Below are 11867 nucleotides of genomic sequence, written 5' to 3' on the forward strand. Positions count from 1 at the left end.
CATACAGAGAGGAGGTGTGCTCCTATAACACACGGGGCACCCACAGGCCCATACACCCGAAATCGGGTGAAACCCACCCAAAACAGCAGCTTGTGCAGGCAGGGGCCGGTCCCCCCCAGCCACATCCCCCCCTCCCCTGTTCTCTATGGGTTTTGGCAAGCAAAAAACCCCTTTTCCGGCCCTTTCCCACCCTATGATTTGCAGGCACCGGGCAGCCGGCCCCGGCCCCGTGGCTTGGGCCAAATTCCCTGTGGATTGTGCTGACGGAAACAGCCTTTGGATGGGAAACGCTGCTCGAGCTGTGCAGGACCCCTCAAAACCCGCTTAAAAACCCAATAATCCCTGAAAACTCCTTTAAGAACCAAAAAAAGACCCCTTAAAACTCCCTTAAAAGCCCCAACAACCCCTTAAAACCCCAAATAACCCCATAACCCTTAAAGTCACCAGTAACCCCTTTGAAAAACCCTTAACCCCCCCCCAGTCCCTGAAACCACTCTTAAAAGTCCTGATCACTCCTTAAAAACCCAATAACAACTTAAAAAGCCCTGATACCCCCCTTAGAAACCCCATAAACCCCCTTAGAAACCCCATAACCCCCCTCTTAATCCTCCTTAAATCCCCCCCTTAAAACCCCCTTAAGAAATCCTTAACCCCCCCACCCCCTCTTAAAAACCACTTCTAAACCCCTTAATAGCCCTTAAATCCAGCCCTGCCCCCCTTTTGCCCCCCAAAACTCCATCAATGGCCCCAAGCCAGTGATTCTAGAAAACAAAAAAAAAAAAAGCACATTTTTATTTGAATCAAAACCCCATGAAAATCCCTCAAAATCCCCCAAAATCCAATAAAAAAAAAGGAAAACAAACAAAAAACCCAAATAAAAATCAAGGGATCCAGGTTTCCTTTCCCCCTTTCCCCTTTTTTTGCCCCGACCTTCGCTTCCTCGCAATAAATATACAAAAATAGAATAAATTAGGATGAAAAAGGAAAGGAAAAGGCAGGAGGGGTTAACCCCTGGGTTTTCGGGGGGGGGGAGGAATAAATAGGGAGCACAGAGCCCAAAGGAGCTGGTCTGGGGGCTGAGGCCTTGGTTTCATTCTTGAAATGTGGAAAACTAAAGAGGACCCTCCCCAAAACCGCCCCCCCCTGCCCCAAATGAGCCTGGAATCTTCATGTTCCCATCATTGCAGCCTGGTGCTGGGAGGGGGGGGGCACCCGTTCCATCCCCAACACTGGGGATTGCTCGTAATAATGGTATCAAACCACCTTAATAATAATAGACATAATAAATAAGCCCCTCGGGGAGGAGGGGGTGGGGGGTCTTCATTTGGTTGGTTTCAAGTAGTGGGGTTGGGGGGGTCAGAGGGGTGCCCCCCCGGCGCTGGCCTGCTCCTGCAGCCCCAGCAGGCTGTAGGCGATGCGTTTCTGGTGCCCCGGCAGCCGCACGCCGACCTTCTTGATGTCACTGGTGGGGGGAATAGGGAGGAAATGCACAAACATTGGGATCTGGGGTGGAAAATGGTGGGGATGACCCCCACCCACACACACACCCCCCATGGCTGCAGCGTTCCCAAGGGATGTGGCTCATCCCGAGGTCTATGGGTGGGAAGGGGTGAGCCCAACGCTATGGAAGGGGTTTTGTTTTGCAGCACGTCCTCATGTCCCGTGGGACAGTGCAGGGACAATATGGGGACAGTGTGGGGATAGCTGGAGGCAGCACGGGGACGGGGGGGAACAGAGAGGGGAGAAGGTGGGGACAATACAGGGACAGCATAGGGATGGCATGGGGACAGTGTGGGGATACGGCACGGGAATGTACAAGGACAGTGTGGGGACAGAATGTGAATAGCAAGGGGATAGTGTGGGGATAGCACAGGGACACCATGGGGACAGAATGGGGACAGTACAGGGACACCATAGGGACAGTACAGGGACACCATAGGGACAGAATGGGGACAGTAGAGGGACACCATAGGGGCAGAATGGGGACAGTACAGGGACACCATAGGGGCAGAATGGGGACAGTACAGGGACACCATAGGGGCAGAATGGGGACAGTACAGGGACACAGCATAGGGCATCATGGGGACAGTATGCGAATATCAAGGGGACAGTGTAGGGACAGTATGGGGGACACTGTGAGGATATGAAGGGGCAGTGTGGGAATAATAAGGGGACAAGATGGGGATAGTACAGGTACACCATAGGAATATCAAGGGGACAGAATAGGAATGGTATGGGGACAGAACGGGAATACCAAGGGGAGACCATGGATACGAGTATGGGAACAACACAGGGCTGGTGCAGGGCTATGGACTCACTCGCTGGTCATCTGCAGGACCTTCTCAATGGTGCTGTAGCCCGAGGCCATGAAGTGCTCCGTGTACTGGGGCATCCGGATGGATTCCAGCCACTCGGGGACGGAGCGGAAGGGAATGCCCTCGGAGCCGCTGGTGCTGGGCAGGCGGATGGAGACCCTGCAGGGGATGGGCATGGGACAAAGGGGGGAGGCAAACGATGCGGGAATGGGAGGAGGAACAAATGGAAGGATAAAAGAAGAGGGTGCAAAAATAATGTGGAAATGAAACCGTGCCCAAAAAATGGTGCTGGAAAAGCAAAGATGCAAAAGAAAAATACCGTGAAAGTGGAAAGGTGCAGGAAAAGGGGGTGGGAATGGGAGGATGCAAAAAGCGATGCAGAAAGAGAGGAACCCAAACAAACAAAAAGCACCAGTGCTGATGTCCAGATGTGGGGATGTGCAAAGCAACGCCCCAGGGCAGAGGTGCAAAGAGTGAAGGCAAAAGCAGAAGCAGAACGCAAAGGAGGTGGTGAGGAAGCGCCCAGATGTGAAGGTGCAAAGGGGAAATGCAAGAGGAGAGGCGCAAATGCAGGGAACTGTGAAAATGGCAAAGGGGAAACACCAAAAAGCACCAAAATGCACAAATGAAGAGAGGAAAATCGGGCAAAATGCGAAACCCATCACAAATGCAAAGGGGGAGTGGAGAATGTGAGGGGATAAAACGGCAAAGTCAGCTCACAAGAGCACAGATGCAAAGAAGAGCACAAGGAAGCTAAGGTGCAGAAAGCAAGGGGAGGGTGCAGAGGGTGCAAGAATGCACGGATGTGAGGAGCAAAGTGGGGATGTGGAACTGCAGAACCAGGATGCAACGATGCAAAAAGGAGCATGGGAATGCCAGGGTGTGGAAGAGCAGTGCAGGAATACAACGGGGGAAAAAGCAATGAGGAAAGGGGGAGCTGCAGTGAAGAAGTGTGAGGCTGCAATGGGGCAAAAAGCAGTGCAAGAGTGCAGGGATACAAGCAGCAATGCAAAAATGCAGGTGTAAAACTCAATATGAAACTGCAGGGATGCACAAAGCAATGCAAGAATGCAGGGGTGCAAGAAGCAATGCAAAGATGCAGGGAGGCAAGAATGTAGAGATGCAGGGACTCAAAGGTGCAAGAATGCAGAGATGCAGAAAAAACAACACAAGAATGCAGAGATGCTGGAATGCAGACGCAAAGCCCAAGGCAACAGATGCACAAAGCAATGCAACAGATGCAGGGGTGCCAGCATACAGAGCTACAAGAAGCAATGCAAGGATAGAAGGATGCATCCTTGAATGCATCTGCAACCCAAGAACGAAGAGATGTGAGAATACAGAGATGCAAGCAGCAAGGCGAGGCCGCAGGGGTGGAAGCATGCAGAGATGCAGAACCCAACCCAAGGATGCTCAAAGCAATGCCAGGATGCAGCCCCCCCAAACCCACTGCCGGAGGTGCAGCAGCACGTGCAGGGGCACAACCTGTCCATCATTGCTTACCGGGGGTCAAAGTCTGCCAGCGCCTTGAGGGACTCGGGGGCACGGATGAGCTTGTCCAGGATGCTGACGACGTCGGCAAACTTGGGGCGCCGGGAGCGCTCCTGCTGCCAGCACTGCATCATCAGCTGGTAGATGGCCGAGGGGCAGTCCAGCGGCGCAGGCAGGCGGAAGCCCTCGTTGATGGCCTTCATCACCTGTGAGGAACCATAGGATCCCAGCCTGGTTTTGGTTGGAAGGGACCTTAAAGCTCATCCAGCTCCAAGGCAGGGACCCCTTCCACCAGAGCAGCTTGCTCCAAGCCCCTGTGTCCAACCTGGCCTTGAACACAGCCAGGGATGGGGCAGACACAGCTTCTTTGGGCAATCAGTGCCTCACCACTCTCAAAAGGAGGAGGTTGAGTGGTCCTACCCCCCCACCCCCCCATTTGTCCATTTACCAGAATGCCCCCCACAATCTGAGGTTGGAGGGGCTCACCTCGTGGTTTGAGAGCTCCCAATAGGGTCTCTCTCCATAGGACATCACCTCCCACATGACGATGCCGTAGCTCCAGACATCGCTGGCGGAGGTGAACTTGCGGTAGGAGATGGCTTCAGGAGCTGTCCAACGGATGGGGATCTTCCCACCCTGCAGTAACAACGTTGGGGTCAACCCTTCATCTTCCCCCCTGAACCCCACCCTCACCATGGCCCTGTGGTGGCACCCACGCTGGTGGTGTAGGTGGCTTCAGGATCATCTTCCAGCACTCTGGAAAGGCCAAAATCCGACACTTTGCACACCAGGTTGCTGTTCACCAGGATATTCCGAGCGGCCAGATCCCGGTGGACGTAATTCATGTTGGCCAAGTACTTCATGCCAGCAGCGATGCCCCTCAGCATCCCCACCAGCTGGATGACACCAAATTCCCCTTCTTTTTCCTGGGAAAAGGGGGAGAATCCGGCCTCGAATCCATCTCTCAGCACATCTCCCATGGGGGATGTCTGGGGATTCCAGCCTTGCCTGCGCTGGTGGGACACAGATGTTGCCACCCCACTTCACCTACCCGCAGGAACTTGTCCAACGCACCGTTCTCCATGTACTCTGTGATGATCATGAAGGGTTTGTCTGGAGGAAGAAAAGACCCAAAATGAGTAAAAAAAACCCTAAAAATCTCACCAACCCCTCCCCAACCCAACCCCAAAATAACAACCCCCCCAAAACCTCAATTCCCACCAAAAGAAACACTACCAAACCCCAGAAAAGAAACAAACTCACCCCAAACCCCCTCAAACTCCCAACCCTCCCCTCCCAACCCCGTCATACATCATTGCTCAAAACACCCCATTCCCATAGAGCCATTTTTGGGGTGTTTTGCAGGGAAATTGAGGGGTTTTGGGACTCACACTTGGAGACGACCCCTTCCAGGCGGATGATGTTGTGGTGGCAGAACTGGCCCATGATGGTGGCTTCGCTCAAGAAGTCCACACGCTGCTTCTCCGTGTAGCCCACCTTCAAGGTCTTGATGGCCACCGGCACCTCCTTCTTGCCACGCTTCAGGGTCCCCTTGTAGACCTCCCCAAATTCACCTGCTCGGAGGATGGGGAATGTTCATCCCTTTACCATGGACCAACTTTGGGGTGTCTTTGGGGTGACGAAGCCACCTGAGGACCTACCGGCACCAATGACCTTCTGGCGGGTGATGAAGGATGGGGGGATCTCGGTGGTGAACTTGAGCATGGCTTGGTTAGGGTCCTCATAGGTGTGGGGGTCAACGTAGGTCTTGAGGGGCTTCAGCTGCTCTGTGGGGTGCCATAGGGGGTGTCAGCATCCACATCACCCCCCATCCATCCCCACTGAGCCCACCATCCCATTGCTCACCTGACTTGGAGAAGTAGACGTCCTCAGCAGAGTGGCGTGGCCGTGACCTCCTCCTCCTATGGAAAAGTGGCATTTTGCCCATTTAAACGCCATTTTTGGTGGTGGAAAATGGTATTTTTGGTTGTTTGGGGGGGGGGGGGGGGTATTTTATCTCCTTACCGCCGGAGGACATAGAGGAGAGCACCCAAGAGCAGGAGGACAAAGACAACACCAACGATGGAGCCGCTGATGACAGTGGCGGATGCCATGGCCTCAGCGCCTGTTGGTGTGATTCAAGGGGGAGATTTGGGGTGAACCAAGCACCCTCTGGACCCCCACCCCAAAATCCTGCCCCCCAAGGTCCTCACCCTCGGGCAGGGTCTCGAACTCATGCTGGGGGCTGTAGGCCCCGTGGCCATCGGAGGTGAGCGCCTGGACCCGCACCACGTAGGTGGTGGCAGGGGACAGCTTGGGGAGGGTGACGGAGGTGCCCTCACAGCGCAGCACAGAGTAACTGTTCTCATCCACCTGGGGACACGGGGGGGAGACAGGGATGGAGGTGACGTGGATGGAGATGACATGGATGGATGGGAGGGTAATGTGGATAGGGTCATGGATGGAGGCGACATGGATGGAGATGACATGGATGGACAGGAGGGTGATGTGGATAGGGTTGTGGATGGAGATGACATGGATGGAGGCAACACGGATGGAGGCAACATGGATGGATGGGAGGGTGATGTGGATAAGGTCATGGATGGAGGTGACACAGATGGAGGTGACACAGAGGGAGGCAACATGGATGGATGGGAGAGTGATGTGAATGAGGTCACGGATGGAGGTGACACAGATGGAGGCAACATGGATGGATGGGAGAGTGATGTGAATGAGGTCATGGATGGAGGTGACACAGATGGAGGTGACACAGATGGAGGCAACATGGATGGATGGGAGAGTGATGTGAATGAGGTCACGGATGGAGGTGACACGGATGGATCGGACGGTGTGGATAGGGTCAAGGATGCAGGGGACATGAATGGGAATAGGGTCACGGATGGAGGTGACATGGATGGATGGGAGTGACACAGATCAGGGGTGACGGACAGACCTTCTTGCTGTAGGTGACCTCGTACTTCCAGACCCGACTCTGCTGCCGCGGTGGCACCGTCCAGGAGAGGACCAAGCTGGTGGATGTCCGTCCATCCAGGCTCACCGACGTCACCCGGGGTGGCTCTGCCAGGGGGACACGGAGGTGTCACCGTCAGGGTTAAAGACACCATGAAGGTGCCCCATGGGTATAACAGAGTTACCCAGGGGGGTACAAGGACATCGCAGAGGTGACGTAAGGATGGTTGGGAGACGCTGGTGGCCGCTTACCCGTCTGGTTGACGCTGATGGTGGCGGTGGCCACGCTGCGGTGTTGGCTGTATGGGGACACCCCATTGCGGGCTTCAACTGTGAAGGTGTAGTTAACGTAGGGCTCCAGGTCGGTGACGGTGACCCCGGTCCCTGCCAGCCCCCGGGGGGGCTGTGAATACCGGACCCCCCCGTCGCAGGGCCGGCACTCGCCGCTCTCGGGCCAGCACTGCTCGCAGGTGATGCTGTAGGTGACATCCCCACGGCCACCCGGGTCCGCGGGGGGGGACCAGCGCAGCTGCACCGAAGCCCCCATCCCGATGGCCGTGACGCCTTGGGGTGGCGAGGGGGGACCTGGAACAGGGGGACACAGAGAAGGAGGGGGGGGGTCAGGGGAGGGATGGTGGCACCAGGCTTGGGTTTCCCTGTCCCCAAAGGTCACTCACGGGTGCAGGGGTCCTCGGGGGGGTCACTGGGGGTGCGGAAGAAGCCGTCCTGGCAGGGGCAGGTAGCGGCGGCCTCAGGGGATGGCAGCGTGTGGGGGGGACAGGGCTGGCAGCCCCCCGCGGACACCGTGGCCTTGAAGGAGCCGGGGGGGCAGGCTGTGGGGGGAACAGACACAAGGACAGCGGTGAGAGCCCAGCGCTCCCCACACATCCTCCAGTGGGGTTTGGGGTGCAGGATGCTTGGAGCAAGCTGCTCCAGTGGAAGGTGTCCGTGCCCAGGGCAGGGCTTGGAGCTGGATGAGCTCTAAGGTCCCTTTAATCCAAGCCACTCTTGGATTCGGTGGGTTTTGGACCTTCTTTATTAGCGGGGACCCCCCCTCGGGTCACCACTCTCCTGGCTGAGCCCTCCCGCACTCACTGTGCTTGTGATGCTCAGAACTGAGCATCCAGGATGGGGGAATCCAGGGGAATTTGGGGGGGGCAACACCCAATTTCTCTGCTCACCCCTTGGCATGCACTGAGCTGATGGGTCCTCAGCTCCTAAACACCTCCTCACCCTCCAACTCATCCCATCACACCACAGCTGTATCGCACCCCATCTCATCCCACCCCACCATGTCCCACCCGTACCCCATCCCATCCCACCTGTACCTCATCCCATTTCACCCCATTCCATCTGTATCTCACCCCATCTCATCCCACCTGTATCCCATCCCATCTGTATCTCGTCCCAGGTCATCCCAACCCCATCAAGTCCCACCCGTATCCCATTCCATCCATATTCTGTCCCATCCCATTTCATCCCTTCCCATCTACCTCACCCCATCTTGTCCCACCTGTATCCCATCCCGTCTGTGATTCTGTGATCCCGTCTATATCTCATCCATATCCTATCCCATCTACTTCATCCCATTTCATAACATCCCATATGTGTCCCCACCCCACCTGTATCCTGTCCCATCTGCATCCCATCCATATCTTACCCCATGTACTTCATCCCATTTCATCCCATCCCATCTGTATCTCATTCCATCTTGTGCCACCTGTATCCCATCCATATCCTATATCCCGTCTACTTCATCCCATTTCATCCCATCTTTACCTCAGCCCACCTTGTTCCACCTGTATCCTGTCCCACCTATATCTCATCCATATCCTACCCCATCTACTCCATCCCATTTCATAACATCCCATCTGTATCTCATCCCATTTCATCCCATCCCATCTGTGTCCCACCTCATCTTGTCCCACCTGTACCCCATCCATATCCTATCCCATCTGCATCTCATCCCATCCCATCTGTACCTCACCCCATCTTGTCCCACCTATATATCATCCACATCCTATCCCATCTACTTCATCCCATTTCATACCACCCCATCTTGTCCCACCTGTACCCCATCCATATCCTATCCCATCTGCATCTCATCCCATTTCATCCCATCCCATCTGTACCTCACCCCATCTTGTCCCACCTGTATCTCATCCACATCCTATCCCATCTACTTCATCCCATTTCATACCACCCCATCTTGTCCCACCTGTACCCCATCCATATCCTATCCCATCTGCATCTCATCCCATTTCATCCCATCCCATCTGTACCTCACCCCATCTTGTCCCACCTGTATCTCATCCACATCCTATCCCATCTACTTCATCCCATTTCATACCACCCCATCTTGTCCCACCTGTACCCCATCCATATCCTATCCCATCTGCATCTCATCCCATTTCATCCCATCCCATCTGTACCTCACCCCATCTTGTCCCACCTGTATCTCATCCACATCCTATCCCATCTACTTCATCCCATTTCATACCACCCCATCTTGTCCCACCTGTACCCCATCCATATCCTATCCCATCTGCATCTCATCCCATTTCATCCCATCCCATCTGTACCTCACCCCATCTTGTCCCACCTGTATCTCATCCACATCCTATCCCATCTACTTCATCCCATTTCATACCACCCCATCTTGTCCCACCTGTACCCCATCCATATCCTATCCCATCTGCATCTCATCCCATTTCATCCCATCCCATCTGTACCTCACCCCATCTTGTCCCACCTGTATCTCATCCACATCCTATCCCATCTACTTCATCCCATTTCATACCACCCCATCTTGTCCCACCTGTACCCCATCCATATCCTATCCCATCTGCATCTCATCCCATTTCATCCCATCCCATCTGTACCTCACCCCATCTTGTCCCACCTGTATCTCATCCACATCCTATCCCATCTACTTCATCCCATTTCATACCACCCCATCTTGTCCCACCTGTACCCCATCCACATCCTATCCCATCTACTTCATCCCATTTCATACCACCCCATCTTGTCCCACCTGTACCCCATCCATATCCTATCCCATCTGCATCCCATCCCATCCCATCCGTACCCCACCCCACCCTGCCCCATCCCTACTACCCCCATGTCCTACCTTGGCAGGCATCCCCCACTCTCTGGTACCCGGCCCGGCACAGGCACTCCCCGATGGGCACCAGCCACTCTCCATCGGCGTTGCAGTGCAGCGCGGGCGCCTGCTCCGCCACCGCCTCCTCCACGCAGGTGCCCCTCACCTCGGCCAGGGTCTGCGAGTCCCCCCCGGCCACGGTGTGCGGGAACCGCGCCATGCCCCGCACCACCGCCGGGCACCGCTTGTAGTAGATGCGCACCGAGAGCAGCGCCACGCAGGCGCCCAGGTCCTGGAAGGCCAGGTAGAACCCTTTGCGCGTGAGCGGCCCCACCGAGCGCACCTCCACGTTGAGCTTCACGTTCCGCGTGACGAAGTCCTCCTGCACCGTGATCTCATCCGGGGCGATGGTGTCGATCTTCCTGAACTGCCTCTTCTGGAAGTTGGTGCCGTAATCCACGTCCGACTCCGCGTAGTAGAGGTTGAAGGTCTCCTTGCAGGTGCCGCCGCCGCCGCTGGGGAAGCTGTTGCAGTCGCGGACGGTGAACTGGAGCTCGATGAAGATGCGCTGGGCCGCGCCGCGGTAGATCCAGTTGGTGCGGAGCCAGTTGTCCTGCTCGCCCTCCAGCACGTTGCACACCAGGTAGAGGTAGATGGAGGAGTCGTTGAGCATGTTCTGCAGCAGGTCCCACTGGGGCAGAGAGAGACCGAGGCTATGGGGTGGAAACCGAGGCAGGGGGAGGGTGGCCCTGGTCCCTATGGATGCACTTGTTCTCACCACCATGAGGTCTCCATCCCAATGAACATCCCCAATGCCATGGGTGTCCCCATCCCCATGGATGCTCCCACACTCATCCCCATGGAGGTCTCCATCCCAATGGACATTCCCAATGCCATGGGTGTCCCCATCCCCATGGATGCTCCCACACTCATCCCCATGGAGGTCTCCATCCCAATGGACATTCCCAATGCCATGGGTGTCCCCATCCCCATGGATGCTCCCACACTCATCCCCATGGAGGTCTCCATCCCAATGGACATTCCCAATGTTATGGGTGTCCCCATCCCCATGGATGCTCCCACACTCATCCCCATGGAGGTCTCCATCCCAATGGACATTCCCAATGCCATGGGTGTCCCCATCCCCACGGATGCTCCCACACTCATCCCCATGGAGGTCTCCATCCCAATGAACATCCCCAATGCCATGGGTGTCCCCATCCCCACGGATGCTCCCACACATCCCCATGGAGGTCTCCATCCCAATGGACATCCCCAATGCCATGGGTGTCCCCATCCCCATGGATGCTCCCGCACTCAACCCCACGGAGGTCCTCATCCCCATGGATATCCCCAGTTCCCAGGGATGCCCCCATCCGCATGAAGGTCCCCATGAACCTCATGGATTTCCCCATGGATGTCCCCAACTCAATCCCTATGGATGTCCCCCATCCATATGGGCTCACCATCCCCCAATCCCTAGAGATGTCCTCATTTCCAGAGATGCTCCCGCATGGAGGTTTCCATCCCCATGGAAGTTCCCATGCCCATAAGTGCCCCTGTCCCCATGGAGGCCCCATCCCTGTCCCCGGTGCTCACCCCTTTGCCATAGGGCTGGGTGAGCCAGCCCAGCTCCCCCTGCGCCTTTGCGAAGTCCAGCAGCACCACTGCGGAGAGAGGACCAGGATGTAGGGAAGGAGAGGGAGGAGGAAAGGATGAGGGACCTCAGTGAGCACCCATGGGTGGCCCCAGGGCCTGCAAGTGCCACCAATACATCCCTTGGCCCCACAGACATCCCCCAGGACCTATGTGAACATCCTTGGGACACAGATGTCTCCAGGAGCCATGGATGTCCTCGGGATCCATGTGCATATCCCTGTGATACACAACATCCCTGCAGGACCCACTCATGCCCCTCCAGGACCTGTTTGTGTATCCCTGGGTCCCGTGGATGCCTTTGGGACCCACAGAAGCCCCCAGGACCTGCG

At 55.9% G+C, this 11867-nt stretch overlaps 1 protein-coding gene across 2 annotated transcripts; it reads right to left on the bottom strand.

Annotated features, from left to right (window-relative positions):
* Positions 1-1225: 1225 nt before the first annotated feature.
* EPHA2 (EPH receptor A2) lies at positions 1226-11655 on the bottom strand. Of its 2 annotated transcripts, none has more exons than XM_061466628.1 (16): positions 11479-11654; positions 9907-10570; positions 7454-7609; positions 7029-7361; positions 6760-6884; positions 6020-6179; positions 5832-5931; positions 5673-5728; positions 5468-5593; positions 5198-5380; positions 4858-4919; positions 4523-4732; positions 4293-4442; positions 3819-4012; positions 2319-2474; positions 1226-1462 (listed from the first exon to the last, which is right to left on the bottom strand). In XM_061466628.1, the coding sequence occupies exons 2-16, from the start codon at positions 10550-10552 to the stop codon at positions 1357-1359; spliced, it is 2763 nt and encodes a 920-aa protein (XP_061322612.1). In that variant the 5' UTR covers positions 10553-10570; positions 11479-11654; the 3' UTR covers positions 1226-1356. The 2 variants fall into 2 exon arrangements, with proteins under 2 accessions (XP_061322612.1, XP_061322613.1); XM_061466629.1 differs by lacking the exon at positions 1226-1462 and adding an exon at positions 2043-2133 and having other exon boundaries at positions 2290-2474; positions 11479-11655.
* Positions 11656-11867: the final 212 nt, after the last annotated feature.

This window comes from Pezoporus flaviventris, unplaced genomic scaffold (assembly GCF_033815535.1).
Source record: "Pezoporus flaviventris isolate CSIRO_AGI_PZ_B2104156 unplaced genomic scaffold, CSIRO_AGI_Pfla_v1 ptg000042l, whole genome shotgun sequence".
Taxonomy (NCBI): Eukaryota; Metazoa; Chordata; class Aves; order Psittaciformes; family Psittacidae; genus Pezoporus; species Pezoporus flaviventris.